This window comes from Papilio machaon, chromosome 16, assembly GCF_912999745.1.
Source record: "Papilio machaon chromosome 16, ilPapMach1.1, whole genome shotgun sequence".
NCBI classification, from domain to species: Eukaryota; Metazoa; Arthropoda; class Insecta; order Lepidoptera; family Papilionidae; genus Papilio; species Papilio machaon.
This window is the reverse complement of record NC_060001.1, coordinates 6,129,602-6,146,736: the sequence shown is the minus strand read 5'-3', so window position 1 is coordinate 6,146,736 and position 17,135 is coordinate 6,129,602. Positions and strand designations below refer to the sequence as shown.

Here is a 17,135-nt window from a genome sequence, read left to right as displayed (position 1 = left end):
TTGACTTTTGATATTCCATTTGACATCTCGAATCAAAAACGGTAAACTTAATTAACCTTTCAGTTATAAATTCATAATACTTAAAATTATAAATTAAAATAATGAGAAGAAGAACATCAAAATCAAAGCCCGTAGTTTGGTTAAGTGATGAGATACCTAATGAAAAATGTTTTACTACGAGCTTCAAACACTACGAGTAAGTTACTACTAATAAATCATTTTATTTGTTATTTTAAAAACTAGAAAACTCAATACGAAAGCGTTAAATTCATCTCTCATTTAAATAAATTACCCTAAAGGTTTACTACTTATAATAATAATAATAATAATAATAAATTTTATTTATTTCAAAACACAATTATTACAAACAAATTTTAGGTTGAGGCACCCTTTTAAGTAAGTACATACTTGTGTCAGGATGCCCCGTTCTTCCATAACATATGAAATTTTATACATTTTTATTTTGTTACATTTCGTTATGACTTAGACTAATACATTGCATGTGTGTTTGCTTTTAAGTGTAAATGCGCGCGTGTTGTTGTGTTGTGTTGTGTGCGTTTAAACTGCAAGTGCATGAAAGTGTATGCGTGGAACTAGTAGTGTGAGTATTTTGGTCTATTTAGTTTCTGAATGTGTCTGTTATGGTGCGTTAAGTAACATTTCTACTTCATCATATTCTAGTTGATTAAGCCAATTCGTAACAATATTTTTTAAATCATGTAGGTTCAAATGTGACATATTTAGAATTTTATTGGTTTTATTGTATATGTATTCTGATTGTTTTTTATATTGACGCCAAGCAAAACATGTTTTTACCATACCTTCATTGATTGCTTTTTTGCTTCTTCTAGTATCCAATTTAGAATTATAGAAAACTGATTTGTGTTTTGTTATTAACAAGTGTAGTATGTATAATTTCCTAATGCTCAACAACTTGCTGTCAGCGTAAAGTAATCTCGTAGGATACCTATAGGGCTTATGGTACATGACTTTTATTAGGGATCTTTGGCTGCGTTCTAGCTCTAAGAGCTTAACTTTGTTAGTACCACCCCAAACAGGGATGCAGTATGTCAGAATCGACTGCGCAAGAGCCATGTACACTTGATTTAAAAGCTTACTAGAGGCTATGTTTCTGATAGTTTTAAAAATCCAAATCAGTTTTCGTATTCTGTTTGTAGATAATTCAACATGATTGTGCCAAGATAATCTTTGATCGATCATTAGTCCAAGATATTTGGTACAACCAACTTGCTCAATACTAGGGCAGAGACAGTCGTTATTCACGTTACTGCAGTCATGAATCTTTATATTGAAGTTTAACGGTTGTGTACGGTTGTTGATTGAAAAGCATATGTAATTGGTTTTTGATGTGTTTAGAGTTAATAGATTAGATTTAAGCCATTTTGTTACTTTGCGCAAACCAAGTTCAGCTGCACTACGTGTTTCCTCCCAAGTATCCCCAACGAAGACTAATGCTGTATCGTCCGCGTACGATATAACGTGTCCTTTATTTAGATTTAGGTTGCACAAATCATTGAGATACGCTAAGAATAAGGTGGGGCCTAAAACACTGCCTTGTGGTACACCAAATGATATTTTGAGATCATCACTAGTGTATTTTCCTATTTTTACCCTTTGAGTACGGTTGCTTAAATAATCTTGTAGTAGGGTTAACTGGTTTCCCCTTACGCCAAGTCTTTCCAATTTTCTGATAAGGGTGGTAACACAGACGGTATCGAAGGCCTTTTTTAAATCCAAAAATACGGTCAAACATTTCTTTTTATGGTCTAGAGCATCAGTTATTTTTGAAGTTAATTCTAAAATTGCATCTTGTGTACATTTCCCTTGTCTGAATCCATATTGTGAGCGGGATAGAATTTCATATTTGTTAAAATAATTTATTAACCGTTTATTCATCAGTTTTTCTAAAATTTTAGATACAACAGGAAGAACCGAGATAGGCCTATAATTGCTTACATCGTCACGGTGACCACCCTTGTATACCGGTGTAATAATTGATCTCTTTAACAACTTTGGGAAAATTCCTTTCGCGAAGCAAGTGTTCACTAAATGACAAATGATAGGAACGACTATCTCTTTTGCCGACTTTAGAAATTTGGATGTTATATTGTCCCAGCCTGCCGCACTGTCAGATTTTAGAGACATTAAAATATGGCTAACCTCTTCAACATCCGTGTCGAGCATGGCTAAAGATGTAAGGTGATTCGGAGAGTTGTACTTATTTTCGTTAGTATCACTGGGAATTGTTTGAGCGTCGTTTAAAATATTTTTAGCTAATTCCTCTCCAATGCTAGCAAAGTAGGTATTCACACGATTTACAGACACGAGAGGGTCTTGGTCAATTTTTAATAGTTCAGTGTTGGCGCTCTTGTCAGTCTTAATGTGAGCAATGCTTTTGATATTATTCCAAAGTTTTTTCGGGTCTTTTACTAACAATAAATTTCTTTCATAGTCACGTTTAAGTTTTTTAATAAGGTTATTGCAGTAGTTGCGATACCGCTTATAAGTTATTTTCAGAATCTCATCACAAGGATTTAGTTTTAGTTTCATTTGCATTTTGTTTCTGTTCCGAATACAGCGTAATATACCCGTCGTAATCCAAGGCTTAATATTTCTAGTAATTTTAGTCTTTTTTATTGTTTTTGTGTTTTCGCTAATTGATTCACTAATTTTTTCTATAAGACTTTCTGTTATTTTATTCGGGTCATCATAATGTAATAGTTCGGATAAATTTTTATTTGCCAGGCTGATTAAGGCGTTTTCCATATCGAATATAGTTTTAGTGCTAGGGGAGGATATTACGTCCTTAACTTTAGCTAAGCATAATAAAATCATTCGATGATCTGTAATTGTAGTATTTAAGGTGGCTACCGTAGCAGAAATCATCTTATCTAGTTTTAACATGAAGTGGTCTAGACAACTGTTTCCTCGAGTTGGATTTAAATGTCCAGGTAGTAAGCCTTGTTCAGATAACATGTTAAGGTAATTATGTCTGTTATTATATTCTGTACTCGATTCGTTGATTTTAGGTATAAGATTAATATTTAAGTCGCCCGTTAATATAATATTCTTATGCTTATCAAAAGTATTGAGGTGTAAACGAAGTGAGTCAATGAAATTTTCAGCATTCGTTGTTGAGGGTGATCTATATATTCCTAATATGCTGTAATTAAGTATATCTATTTGTACACAAGATGCATGTGCCAAATCAATTTCAAATATTTTAGGTCTAAGATCAGTTTTAACGTATACAGTAACCCCATCATTTTTGTTTAAGTGTTTTAAAGTATTATATGTTGTATAATTATCTAACATAGGAATTGTTTTATTAAGGTCTAATTGACATTCTGTTAGTACTAATACATCAAAGTCATTTTTAAAATTGGTTAATGAAATTTGTAGATCGTCGAAGTTTTTATAAATGCTCCTAATGTTCTGAGTTATAACTGTTAGATCACTCTTACAGATTGTGTTTTTACTCAAATCATCTATATCACAAATTATTGATTTTGCAGAGCTAGATTCGTCTATTTCATGTAAAGTAATTAGTTGATTATCCATGATATAATTTAAAGTAAGATATATTAGTTGTATTTATTTTATGTATATTCTGTTGGTCATATGAGAAAACAGATGTTAGTTTGCAATTAATTTTTAGAGGCAGAGATAGTTTAATATTTGTTATGAATTGGCACATGAAGGTAACTGGTGAAGTAATGGAATTGTGAGTGAATATTGTTTCAGAGCGTATGAGGTTTTGATACAATATGTAAAACAAATCAAATCGCACAGAGGTAATAATAAAAATAATAAAAATAATAAAAATACTAAAAGGTTGAAGATCATATAGTCAGCCAGCTTGCATTAGTTGTTGAATTTGCGATTCATTTTTAATTAGTACAACAGGAGACTTTTCGTCCTTTCTGACATATACCTTCCCGTATGCAGTCCAACAGAATTTATAGGAGTTAGATTTTACCAGATCTCTACCCAAAAAGTACAGTCTGGCTGACTTTGCTGTTAGATTTTCTGTTATAAATACTGGTGTGTCTTCTCCAGAACGTAGGCCCAAATGGCGAGCACTGATTTTATCTTTATGTCGTATATTGAAGCTTTTAGACATCTTGAGTATGTCATTTTTTAAGATAGTTGAGACTGTTTCAACTACGATAGGTGTTTTTTGCGCTCCATCCTTTTTTCCACGGACTCTGTAGATGTCCTTTATGTCTTTCTTATCAACTTCACATCCAATATTTTTTGTTAAGCACGTTATCATATCAATTAGATCTTCTTTTGTTTCGGATTCTTTTTTTGGTACATTCTTTACCTCAAAGCAAGTTTTTCTCATTCCCTTTTGCATGTCTTCAATTTTTTCTTCTAAAAGTGTAACATATTTTTTATCCTCTTGTGCTTGACGTTGCAGTTTCTCAATTTGTTTCTTGTATTCTTCATTCTGCGCCGTGAGAAAAGCTATTGAGTTTTCTATATTACGATTAGATTGCTGTATTTCTATTAGAGTTGGAGCAATCTTTTTAAGTTCTTGTTCTTGTGCCGACGTTCTAGAGATAATGAGCTCCCTCATCTCCTCTTTAAAATAGTTGAATTCGACACTAAAGTCTACATTTGCCTTTTTTCGTTTGTCGCGCGCTGTGACTAAAGACGTCTGTGGGTTGGATTCTGTCATGTCCTCTGGTTGCGATTTGTTCATCGTGTTAAGTTGTCCTTTGTAATATAGAAATAGTTCAAAATACTTTTTTTTTATTTATTTTTTATTTTTTTTATAAATATAAATATGTACCGTGTGAACGGGTCTTAATCTCAAGGGCGTAGCGAAGTGCGTGTGCGCGTCTTCCGTAAACCAAATGAAAGTAGGGTTGACCAATTACAACGATGTGGGCGGGGTCTTCTTAATGAATTTATTATTACAAAATAATTTTGTTCGACTCACGGTACCAGGGTCGCATAAGTCCGATCATAGTTGTTTGTTTCTTCTTTTTGTTTATTAACTCCACACTTTTATGCACTCCTATTATTTTGTCCACATTAAACTGATTTAAATTTAATATATTTTTGTCGAAAAACAAAACACACGAAAGACGTCTACACCTTACGGCAGTCCGGGGGGAAGAGGATTACTTATAAAATGCAATGTTTTCTAGAAAGTTTCAATTCAAAGAAATAATTGGTGAGATTGGTGATTATGTACTAATTTCGAATGCGGACGCTGCCGAGCCGGATACAGAAGAGGGATGTGATGCTGCGAAGATATTATCACTATACGAGGATTTGTCCAACAAAACAGATCCATACAGAGCTAATGTGCAATGGTACTCAAAGCCAACTGATCTACCCAAAGGATGTTTAAATAAATCGGATAAAATTTGTTTTTTTGACAAAGAGGTAATAAGCGCATTCTATAAACATTGATTATATAAAAATATTAGCTATGGAATGATATAAAAGACAAGGTTATGTTAAAAAAATTCCTTAACATTATAACACCAACTTTGCTAACTGGCTGTAAATAAAAAAAAATTGAATATTAACCTTAAAGTTACAGATAAATTATAATTAATAAAAACTCCACTGTTGGTGTGTTTTCAGGTAATTGAAGACCATCGTCCCTTTGATACTCATGTTTCTATAGAAACATTTTATAAGAAATGTTCCATAACACTTGCACATACTAAAGACTCTGATAACATTTTAACAGGACCCACTCTTTTTAATTATATCTGTAGGTATAGGCTCATAGCTAATGGAAGAAGAAAGGTCAATCTTGAACCTGTACTAGAATTAGAAAGAAATGCATTACAATTATTATGTACACCTAAAAAAACCAACTCATTATCCTCAACACCGAAAACACCAAATTTGTCACGAAGAATGAGTAGAATTTCATTATCGGAATCTAACTGGAATGTAACGAAAAAAGATGACACTAAATTATTACTCAAGCGTGCTATCTTATGCGATAAAAACGAAAAACAAACACCTATTCAAACAACACCGAAAAAGCTACCAAAAGAAGAACCAATGTTAATAGAAACACCAAAGAGTAGTAAAAAAATAACACGTAACTATGAAGAAATACTGTCTATGGTTCTAAAAGAAAATCCCAATGATGAATTACCAACACTAATTATTAGAAAAGTTGAACCGAGCACACCTAAAAGAGAATCAATAAGTTTCAATTCTTTGCACACACCAAAGAAAGAATTAGATTTCCAAGAAAACGAAACAGTGACTTATTCAACTCGTTCTGGAAGAAAAACTAAACATCCTCTAAAGTATGTTACGGAAGAAACTTCACCAGTAAAAAGAACACCTAGAAAGAATATAAAAAGGTGCACAAGCGACAGTGACGATGATTTCAAACCATTGCCCAAAACACCAACAGCTCCTAGAACACCTAAAACTCCTAGAACTCCTAAATCTTCTAGGACATATGCTAAAACACCTAGACGTAGTGCTAGTAAGAGGATACTAATGAGTGAGCTTACACCTACTCTACATTCCAGAGCACATTCACTAGATAATATAGAAGGTAATATTAAATTTATCTCTTTAAAATGAATTACTTGGTTAAAAAAAAACTAATTGCTCTTTTCTTTCCTTTGGATTAGGAAACAGGGCCTTTTAAAACATCCATGAAATATTCTGTTGTTAATATTTTTTAATCTATGCATTTAAACTTTTACAGAGTTTTTAAAAGAAAATCAATCTCTACCAGGACGAGAGAGTCAAATGAAGGAAATACTGTCTTACGTTAGAAATAAATTATTAGATAATATGAGTGGGTAAGTGTAAGCTTTATAATTATTTTCCTTAATACAAATATGTATGTATGTATAAATTTAAAATTCCTCTTGTTTTCAAACAGAATAGAATAAATTTAATATTTTGTATAGGTATTAATCAAGGAAACTCACAAATAGGATAGGCCAGACTAATATAGTTGAACCTGGATAAAAAATAATCCAAGGGACGACAATATTTTTCATACTCATAGACCTTCATAACCTGAATTTCTCACATTTAGAAGTCTCCTTCCGAGAGTGGAAAATGAATCGCTTAAAGTAGTATCTTGCTCAACCAAGTTCAAGTGTATTTATATTATTCAAGGATTTGGATTGGAGGCCTAATTTTAGTCCTCTTTCCCTTCCCACTCCTTTTCTTATAAGGAAAGGATGGGAAGGGGAGGTGGATTTGATGGAGGAGATGCATAACAAGGTTAAACATTCTCTTTTTGTGCATCTCCTCCTTCGTAGGCAACACATCTGCAATTGCGAATGTTTATAGGCAGCGGTCGCTTCGCCATTTCGGTGAATTCATGTGGCTTGCTCGTTTGCCACCTTGTAATATAAAATAAAAATAAAAATTTATTGAAATGTAATCTGTAATGACTATTAATAAATTTCATTTCAATCCAGGTGTATGTACATATCAGGTGTACCAGGCACCGGTAAAACAGCTACTGTAAACTCCGCATTGAAAATCCTCAAAGATGAATCTGATCTACCCGAGTTCCAATTAGTTGAGGTGAATGGAATGAGAATTGCTGAACCGAGACAAGCGTATGTTCAGATATATAAGCAACTGACTGGTGAGTGTGTGTACAGTCAGGGTATTTCCCGGTGTTGCACTTACAGAAAATGGAAATTATTAAGAAAAATTAAAATTAATAAACGATGCTAATACATTTTAAATAGCTTTATTGATTGATTTAAGGTAAATCTGTTGTATGGGAACAGGCATGCTCTTTACTAGAGAAGCGTTTCACCAAACCCGGCCCGCGCAGAACACCCACAGTCTTAGTTGTTGATGAGGTTTGTAATTCAATTATAAGTGACCACCTTAAGTAAAAAACCTTATAGAAAACTGTTTTTCTCATAGTTCCAGACAGTCATTTAACTCGTTCTGTACCGCAAACTCGCCTAGTAAATCCATAACAGTCTAATACACTGACACAAGACAAGAAAAATCGTATTTATAAATTATTTTTACATTATCCGACTCGAAGGTCCAATTTTTTTTTTCTAAATGTCTAATTTGTAATTGAATTATTTCAGTTGGACGCCCTGTGTACTAGACGACAGGACGTATTGTACAGTATAATGGAGTGGTCGACGCACAACAGCGCCCTACTGACAGTACTGGCGGTCGCCAACACGATGGACTTGCCGGAGAGGGCGCTGGCGTCGCGTGTGGCCTCACGCGTGGGCCTCACGCGCCTCACATTCCCACCATACACACATGTGCAGCTGCAGAGCATCGTGGCCGCCAGGCTGGGACAGGCAAATGTTACTGCGGACGCTGTGCAGTTGATAGCCAGGTAAGATGTTGAAACCAGTAGAGTTAATAATAAGTAGATGAGCCTTTCAAAACATTATATTATCGCCTTTATATAATTTAATATTTATGAACATGACAAAGTAATGTGTACTATAGGACCATTAAACATCTTTTACAACATAAAATGCCACATCCGTCATCACAGAGCGAAGATTTGTCTATAAAAATGTCTAAAATGAAATTGTTAAGTTAATAAGCTTAAAAGTATTGTGTAATTTTGTATCTAGTTCATAATAAAGGGGTGAAAAAAGAAAAAAAAATCACTAACAAATATAAACATATAGTAAAATTAATATTAAATTATATGTATCTATACTAACAGTAGGAATAAGCAGGAACTATGTAGCATAGGGATTATGTTAATCTAGTTACACTATTTATAACTCAAGATCGGTCGAACTGATTTAGTTGAAAATTGATGGGGAGGTAGCTTAGAACTAGGAGACGGACATAGGAACTTTTTATCTTGTGTGCATTTTTTTTATTCCGCGCGGACGGAGTCGCGGGTAAAAGCTAGTAAACCATAAAAGGAAAAATACCACAAACTGTGCAAAAAAGAGTACGGACCAAGGGTCTGTACATGTAGATTTATTAAATAATAAAAAATGTGAGCCGTCATGGGACGCCTGGCAGATGTGAAACTTCTTGTGTGTATAAGTAATATGCATAAAATATTAAATGTTATAATTAAATAAATAAATAATAATGATAATACTAACGATAATGATGATAAGAATCATAATTATAATGATAATAATAATAATAAATAATATATATATATATACCTCAGTATAGAGTGGCGACCCGTCGCCACGCCAACGATTCGGTTTACAAGTGATCCTATAGGTGTTTCACATAAAAAAAAAAGTCTTGTGTTTTTAAAGGAAAGTGGCTGCGGTGTCTGGTGACGCCCGGCGTGCGCTGGCGCTGTGCTCTCGTGCGCTGGAGCTGGCAGGTGCGGGACGCGCAGGTCTGGGCGAGGTGGAGCGCGCGCTGGCTGAGGCCGCCTCCAGCGCAGTTGTACGCGCACTCAAAACTTGCTCGCCCGCTGAGAGGCTCATGCTGAGAGCTGTCGCCGCTGAGGTAATTGTGTACAATTAAACCTAAGGTGTAGTGTATAACCTAAAATTAAGTCTATTTTTGTATACGCATCCTCAGAAATGGTATATTACTAGTAGTTATTTCCATAACCCAGAACTCTTTTAAGTGGTCTTCCTGCAATTATCTGCACTTAGTGGCAGCCATAGTGACCAATTACTGACTGATATATTATACTAGTTACAATTTATTCCAGGTTGAAAGAACAGGTTCTGATGAAACGACTCTATCTCGTGCGTTAGCCAAAGCGGCGGATATAGTAGCGATAGAGGGTCGTCCGTACGCGTCTGCCCCCAGCATACGGCCGCCGACACCGTCGCAGGCGCAGGCTATTTGCGCCAGGCTCGCCTCCATCAAACTACTACTAATGGAACCAAAACCTTCCGAGCCGAGGTTACTGTTAAATGTCAGCGCTGATGATGTACATTACGCTACAAAAGATATCAATGTGTAATGTTTGTCTGTGGTCTAAGATATTTCTGTGTATTCTACTTTGTCTATGGTCTAAGAGATTACTGTTTATTTTTCATCTTGTCTATGGTCGTAGATAATATTCTCTATTTTTTCTGATATTTTCTTAGAAGTTTCTACATAATTTTCATGTCTATACTTCATAATGCCTTAGAATAAAAATATTTTTTTATATAATTTTGACTTAATAGTACAATAGAGATTACTGTATAATTCTAATGTGCCTTAGAAGTGCCTTTCGATTGTTAAATGTTCAAAGAATCCCTTTTAGACCGTAAGAAGCTAATTTTGAAGTTTTATTTTATGTATTACAGTTAAAATAAAATGAGGATCTTTTGTTCGGTACACTCAAACTAAAAGCCTGGAAAATTGTTGTTAAAATTCAGTTGAAAGGAAGGTTAATGTTTAAGAAATGTGTTAAGTTGTAAGTGACGGGAATTTTATTTTATATATAAGCAAAAAATAAGTTAAGTTTAAATGTTTTTTTTTTTTTAATTTATTTCATGATGTATGCAGCAATCATTTAATAATTTTATTTAAATAATTTTGACATTTCAGTAAACTTTATATATGTAATAATTATTTGTTATTCATTAAGTATGATTTAATTATTTCATTTTTTTTCTTTTTAAGTTAGTGCCTATTTATAATTTATATTAAAGTACAAAGTAGATTTAAACCATATCTCAGTATTGATCTACAAATATGAACTCTAATTTATTTTAATTTGACAAACATTTGAAATTTTTAAACCTAAATAATTTGACTGATAACCTAAAAGTGTTTTCAATAAATATACATATTTCATTATCACACAATTCTGTTTATTTAACAATTTCCCGCTTGTAAGATCTTAATCAAGGCATCTGTATTATTGTCTTGTACTGCTTTCCTGCAAGCTGCGATCACAGCTTTGCTGTATTTACCAACTGAAAATAAAAATAATATCAAACCATAGACGATATTAAAAATGATACTTAAAAACCCTTAAGATAAAAACAATTATCCATCTTTGTTTACCTCTCAATCGTGCTGCTTGTCTTAAAATTATGTGTAAGTTTTTGAGGGAGTCAACAGCTTGCTCCTGAGTAGCCCGCCGCACGTGACATCCAGTTAGCAGTTCTTCGTTTAGTAGAATAACTTCCTTGTACCGGTCTAACATTTCCTTTCTTTGAAACAAACTTCACATTTTAAAATTGAAATAAAGTTAAGTTTCAAAGGTTTTACAAATTGCACTCTTTGTGACCCTGCGCTTTTTGTTAATCAAGTTCAAAAAAATTCACCTAACAAACGAAATTAAAAATATCGTAGATACTAACAAGTCGTAGGAAGCTGCATCTTGCGCTGCTGGCAATAATGCGGTAATTAATTGAGCTTTTTCCGCTGTTTCTGCTGCAAGACGAGATCTCGTCTCTCCTACTTGTGAAGCGTTTTCCATTTCTTCGCGCAGTTTCTCTTCTATTTCAGGAAAATGTGCCATTGACTGAAAATAATTATTAAATATTTTATTTTGAATCGTTAATTGTGTTTTTGCATAATTATCGTATCATTAAACGTAAATAAAAAAAAAATCCGTTAAAATCCGTTGCCGATTCTATTCCTGCCATAGATTTTTTTTTTTAAAACAAGTCTATGGTTTTGGCGTCGGATCGGTTGAGGTTACTTGTCAAATGTCATTTCCACTGCGTTGTCAAAGTCTCAAATCTTATAAGCTAATAGTTGCATTGTTTTTTTGAAGAAATTGTGTTATAATTGCATTTAATATGGTTGAAAACAATGAGATTGAACTGTCGGAAGCGGAAGCAGAACAGTATGACCGTCAAATACGCCTTTGGGGATTAGATTCACAGAAACGTTTGCGCGCCTCCAAAGTTTTAATAATCGGTCTTTCCGGTCTCGGAGCCGAAACAGCGAAAAACATAATATTATCTGGAGTTAAAAGTGTTTGTCTGCAAGACAATGAAGTTCTTAAGGAAATCGATTTATATTCTCAGTTTTTGGCTCCTCCTGATAAAATCGGCGAGAATAGAGCGGAAGCTTCTCTAGTAAGGGCCAAAGCGTTGAATCCAATGGTGGATATTACTACAGAAACAAAAGCCGTCGATTCGCTTCCAGACAGTTTCTTTACAGGCTTCGACATTGTTTGCGCTACTGGACTAAAACAAGAACAGCTGGAACGTATCAATAACATTTGCAGAGACAAAAACAAAAAGTTTCTTTGCGGTGATGTTTGGGGTATGTTCGGTTATATGTTCGCTGACTTGGTAGACCATCAGTATTCAGAAGAGATAGTACAGCACAGAGCAGTAAAACGTGGTCCTGATGATACAGAAAAGAGTGGAGCGGCGACTGTCAGTATTACGGTAAAACGACGAGCTATATATGTGCCCCTACAGAATGCGTTATCCGCTGACTGGTCAAAGCCTGAATTACGATCCAGATTGCGTCGCGGAGACCCTTCGTATTTCGTAATGAAAATTCTACTACGTTTTAGAGATGAATACAACAGGAATCCAGATCCAGCTAAAAGGAAAGCGGACACGGAAGTACTTTTACGTATGAGAGATGAGTTAGTGAAAGAGCTTTCGTTGCCAGTTGGTTTCATTAGTGATGCTTTGCTCACTGATGTGTTTGGGATAGTGTCGGGAGCAGCTGCTGTGGTTGGTGGTGTTATTGGTCAGGAAGTGGTCAAAGCTATGAGTCAACGTGAGCCTCCACACAACAATATGTTCTTCTTTAATCCAGTCAAATGTGTTGGTTTCGTTGAACTTTACGGTCAATGAGGTGAGATCTGCATAGAACTTAAGAGATTTATAATGATTATAATAAATAATTAAATGCACACATTGTTTTATTTAAAAATTAAACCATTGTTAATCATTTGCAGTTCTAAATTGACTAAAAACTCGAGTAACTGCTCTCAAGTAGAGTACAATATGTGCAAATTGTTAAACAATCGTGAATTAAAAAAAATACAAAATAATGAAATATATAGTGTAATAAAAATACTATGATTACCTGAGGGTAGTTGGAAAAACTATATTAACAGAACACTTAAGTTAATAACATTGTAATATTTAAAATGAATGATGTAATCATACCTGCAAATCACCTACATTCAAATAAATTGCCAAACTTTGTATCAAATCACCGGCTAAACCTATATCAGGAGTTGTAAACTTGACTTGTCCATTGGCTGCAAAGTTCATATTCAACTGAGACTTATCTCTCAGACTTAAAAACGTCATATCAAGTTCTTTCATATCTTCATTTTCGATTTCTACTTCCTCATCCAATAGAAAGTTCTGGTTAATCCAAATACATATTCTCTGAATACGTTCTGTGATTCGAAAAGTTACAAAGTTATCTGATTTAGTTTTTGATAGTGTAGATGGCGCTGTCCTGTACATCGCAAACCTTGGGAGGTGCTTTGTGAGCTCGAAGATATGGAACTGTTCACTTTCGGCATAACCAACTAAAGCCTGGAACAATCACTTTTTAATTACGGGTATTTAAAAAAAAAGGGCAGGGTATTTTTCAAACGTTACACGTTTACGTACTACCTTCATTTACTTTGATCAAATTAAAACAATCAATGCAAACTCTTTTGCATTATTTAACATCACCATTTTGAAATCAACTCGTAAGAAGCAAGAAAAACAAAGTATATGGACCTTCTTAGCAATGTTACTAGATTACGCTTACTAATAGGGCGAGAACTTCGAACAGTTATCTGAGATTTAAAACATTGAATACGGGTGTTTATAAAAAATCGTAAGTACCAAATTACCTTGATATGTATATCGATAGGAACATCTCTGGGCGGTTTCAGCGGCGCATATACTAAGGAACGTAAGTTATTTATTGTTGGATGTCGAGCCAGAGTTTCCCCACTCTCGAATATTCCCTCAGCTAGCACTAAAGCTGTTCGGACTATTGTTTCGTTATTCGTTGATATCGCCAGATCTAAGCACCCCTAAACAATAGATACGGAAAAAATAAAGAAACAAGTAGGTATATGTAATTTTTTTTTTCAGAAAAATGCACCATTATCTTCACAAGGAATGCAAGATTTATAATGCCCTAGTACATGTCTCTCGAATTTTGAAAAACACAAAATAACTGCAATAGTTTATTCTAACTCAAGACGTAAACTTTATAAATAAGCGAATGTCCCTTACTCTCGAATGCGAACATTACCTCATCATCATTTGGAGTGACAGCGACTTGTAGCCGCGTGTTAGTAGGCATGCCAGTGGCGGGCCGATCGTCCATGTCTTCACTGGCCGCATTCGCCTCATAATGCTGCATTTCTACCATCAGCGCTTGCTTTCTATTTAGCAGTTCTGTGATCGCCAATCGGTCCTCTTCTGACGGGACCTTTTTTGTTGTCGCGTTGAATCCAACGTTTTCATGATAAGGTGGATATCCTAACACTGAGACAGATATAGAATATTAAGCACGTGTGTACCAGCCATAAATCCGATAAAATCTGTGCTTAAAAACATCAAGCATGACCTTAACAAGACAATTATCCTACACAGCATAAAAATGTATCATGAATCAAACCCCGCAAAGTACATAAGTCAGTTTTATGTCGTCTCGTTCCTAATCCGAATCCCATCTAATCAAGACCGCGCTCGACATAAATGGCTGCTTGACTTACAGTGTGGAGTGCAGTTAAAGGTCTACGCATAATCATGTCTACCTTCGCCTCTATCGGATACGCAGACGAGATCTGGCGCGCCGAGGGAGCGGTAGTCAGCCAGCAGCATGGCGGCGGAGCCGGCGCGCATCTGCACGCGTCGCAACACGCGGCCTGACGTCCCATCTCGCCAATCTAGCCGCCCATTCGCCCACGCACAGGCTAGAGACTCACCGGACCATTGCAAAGCTATCGCTTTCTGTTTTGACTATTTTACAAATAATTGGATTACGAATTCTTAAATTTATTCCATGTTAGTAAATTCATAAGAAAAGACGAGAAAGTTGTAATGAGACTCAGAAAAATGGTAACATAGCGCATATGTAAAAACATCCGTAACCGTCTAGCCTAATGCCTACGTGCGGATGCAGTTACATACATGCATGCCAGAATGTTGAAGTGAAACTAATTTAAGACCTAACCAAATGAAACTTTGTCATTTCGCAATACCCAATAATATGAACAAAAAACCGAAACCAAAAAATTTACAGACCGAAAAATACAATTACCTTGACTCTCCATAACCGTAATCCTTCTTCGTATATACCAATAGTGCCATTAGCCAGGCCGTAAGCAAATCTTACTTCAGTAATAAGAGACAAACAGCTTACGGAACCCGTTTCGGCAAGCTCCATGATAAATTGATTATTTTTTAACACTCTGATATAAAAGTCGTCACATCCGATAACTAACTGCAAAATAATGACAGTGTGAGTGTCTCGGAGACGAATACTGGTAACTAAGGGAATTTTCCCTTAGTGTAGATATAAAATTAAGTACTGTTAAGTAATCAAAACTGTTATTGTTGAAGGATACATTTATTTCAAATTGCTTTATTGCTTCCTCTATAACATATGTGTTTCCTGTGTGATAGCCTAATAATATTTTCCGGCACCTTCAATTGTCATCAACTACTTCTATCAGGCAGTTAATTTAAAAAATAAAATGTGCAACAAATTTTTTTAATTTAATTTAGCGGTTTAGTATAAGTGTGACTAAAAATAGAGAAGGTAATATTTTACAGCTTTCTTTTTATATGTGGATATTTTTATACATTTACCTCATTTTCACCATCTTTATCAAAATCGAATGTGATCATGGAGGTAACTCTACCACTGACCACATTCCAGAACACCTCATTTCCTTCCCAGCTGAGCCCATGCACTGAGCTGTTCCCGCCAACGATGACAAGCATGTCATTGCTTTTGCCGAAACTGCCAGTTATCAAAACATTAACACCATCTTGGGCTTCTTTGAAAAATAGATCGGAGTTGTCGTGAACATCATACGCTAGAAACAATCAAATTCAATTTAGCATTACTATTTATAGTTTATCCCTTATAAAGTTAGCTACTTACAGTTGCTTTTTTGTCACTTCATCGCGGGTAAGAGACACCCTTTTTACCATCAAACGACTGAGTACGCCAGTTACACGTATCATAATACGAGTACGTGTTAGCTCTCAGAACAGGAAAGAGCAGGACAAAAAAAACGAATACACATTGCGAAATATTAGAGGAAGTTTGAAAGTACCAGTAGTAGAAAAACTAAGAAGCAAAAGGTTACCACTGTATGGACATGTAATGAGGAAAGAATCGCATGTGACAAGGATAATTTTAAATATGTAGGTATGTGGAGATATTTACCGGAAGAGGTAGGCCTAGGAAGAGGTAGATGTCTAATGATGGTGCGACGAACAGAAAAAGCTGTACCGATATTAGTTTAGAAATATCCACATCATAACACAGACATACCGAGTATCTGAGTAGGTGACCCAATTAACAGCATATCTCTGGTGCAATCTGGTCTCAGTGGACCAGCGGCAAGGGCTACTACTGCCTGACTGACGTTCAGTTCAGATACCTCTCCGTGTGCCTGGGAGCGCTGAGCTCTTCCACTAGATATTCCGCCATAAGGATGATGAATTATTATCTAAAAGCATTCATCTATTAATATTTCCCACTTTGAGTAATAATAATACTATCGCCATAATAATCATACTTTGTCATAACCAGCCGAAGCAGTTAAACACGGGTGTGTGCCATCGTATCTTGCTATTATTACAATACCCGGCGTTACTTTGTGATTTAATTCTAACTTGAAAACTGGTTGAACCATTGACATTTGCATTGTACTGGTTATTTTATTGTTTTGTTTAAGCAGGATAAAGCTAAGAAATTACGAATTACAAAACACTGTAGTTTATTGAAATTTTACACCAAAACAGATGTCATGGTAACCAAAATCCCATACATTTCATATAGTATGAAAGTTAATTTAATAAATTAAAGCATTCACAGTTTGCTAACTTCACGGGAATTAACTACGGTACGGAGTTAATTCATTTTTAAAAGACTTTATTCAAGTCCTTTTTAATGTGCCATTTTAAGTTACCTTTTTGGAAATTAAAGCTATAAATAACTGAGGTTGACAACATTATGTAATGTCATTGTCATGTTAATTTTGCTCATGTGTCAAAAATATA

The 17,135-nt window shown here is 34.9% G+C and overlaps 3 protein-coding genes across 3 annotated transcripts; 2 read left to right on the top strand and 1 right to left on the bottom strand.

Moving 5' to 3' along the window:
- Positions 1–53: 53 nt before the first annotated feature.
- LOC106716621 (origin recognition complex subunit 1) lies at positions 54–9,940 on the top strand. Its single transcript, XM_045681522.1, has 9 exons — positions 54–196; positions 5,181–5,421; positions 5,626–6,568; positions 6,725–6,821; positions 7,455–7,627; positions 7,753–7,850; positions 8,094–8,356; positions 9,261–9,459; positions 9,671–9,940. Exons 1-9 carry the CDS (start codon positions 102–104, stop codon positions 9,926–9,928), a joined length of 2,367 nt encoding a protein of 788 aa, XP_045537478.1. The 5' UTR covers positions 54–101; the 3' UTR covers positions 9,929–9,940.
- Positions 9,941–10,773: 833 nt separating this feature from the next.
- LOC106716812 (Bardet-Biedl syndrome 2 protein) lies at positions 10,774–16,858 on the bottom strand. Its single transcript, XM_014510432.2, has 11 exons — positions 16,652–16,858; positions 16,405–16,582; positions 15,711–15,940; positions 15,160–15,342; positions 14,654–14,858; positions 14,146–14,381; positions 13,736–13,921; positions 13,047–13,427; positions 11,265–11,428; positions 10,966–11,114; positions 10,774–10,874 (listed from the first exon to the last, which is right to left on the bottom strand). The coding sequence occupies exons 1-11, from the start codon at positions 16,778–16,780 to the stop codon at positions 10,774–10,776; spliced, it is 2,142 nt and encodes a 713-aa protein (XP_014365918.2). The 5' UTR covers positions 16,781–16,858.
- On the top strand, positions 11,592–12,798 carry LOC106716813 (SUMO-activating enzyme subunit 1). Its single transcript, XM_014510433.2, has one exon. It carries the CDS (start codon positions 11,709–11,711, stop codon positions 12,726–12,728), a length of 1,020 nt encoding a protein of 339 aa, XP_014365919.2. The 5' UTR covers positions 11,592–11,708; the 3' UTR covers positions 12,729–12,798.
- Positions 16,859–17,135: the final 277 nt, after the last annotated feature.

Bases quoted from the DNA above. Each gene is read 5' to 3' on its own strand.
- LOC106716621 (XM_045681522.1), top strand. From the start codon at position 102: ATGAGAAGAAGAACATCAAAATCAAAGCCCGTAGTTTGGTTAAGTGAT. The intron at 7,628-7,752 runs GTGAGTGTGTGT...GATTGATTTAAG, and splicing joins GATATATAAGCAACTGACTG to GTAAATCTGTTGTATGGGAA. The intron at 7,851-8,093 runs GTTTGTAATTCA...GAATTATTTCAG, and splicing joins CAGTCTTAGTTGTTGATGAG to TTGGACGCCCTGTGTACTAG.
- LOC106716813 (XM_014510433.2), top strand. From the start codon at position 11,709: ATGGTTGAAAACAATGAGATTGAACTGTCGGAAGCGGAAGCAGAACAG.
- LOC106716812 (XM_014510432.2), bottom strand. From the start codon at position 16,780: ATGCAAATGTCAATGGTTCAACCAGTTTTCAAGTTAGAATTAAATCAC. The intron at 15,941-16,404 runs GTATGTCTGTGT...GATTGTTTCTAG, and splicing joins GTCACCTACTCAGATACTCG to CGTATGATGTTCACGACAAC. The intron at 15,343-15,710 runs GTAAATGTATAA...ATTATTTTGCAG, and splicing joins ATAAAGATGGTGAAAATGAG to TTAGTTATCGGATGTGACGA.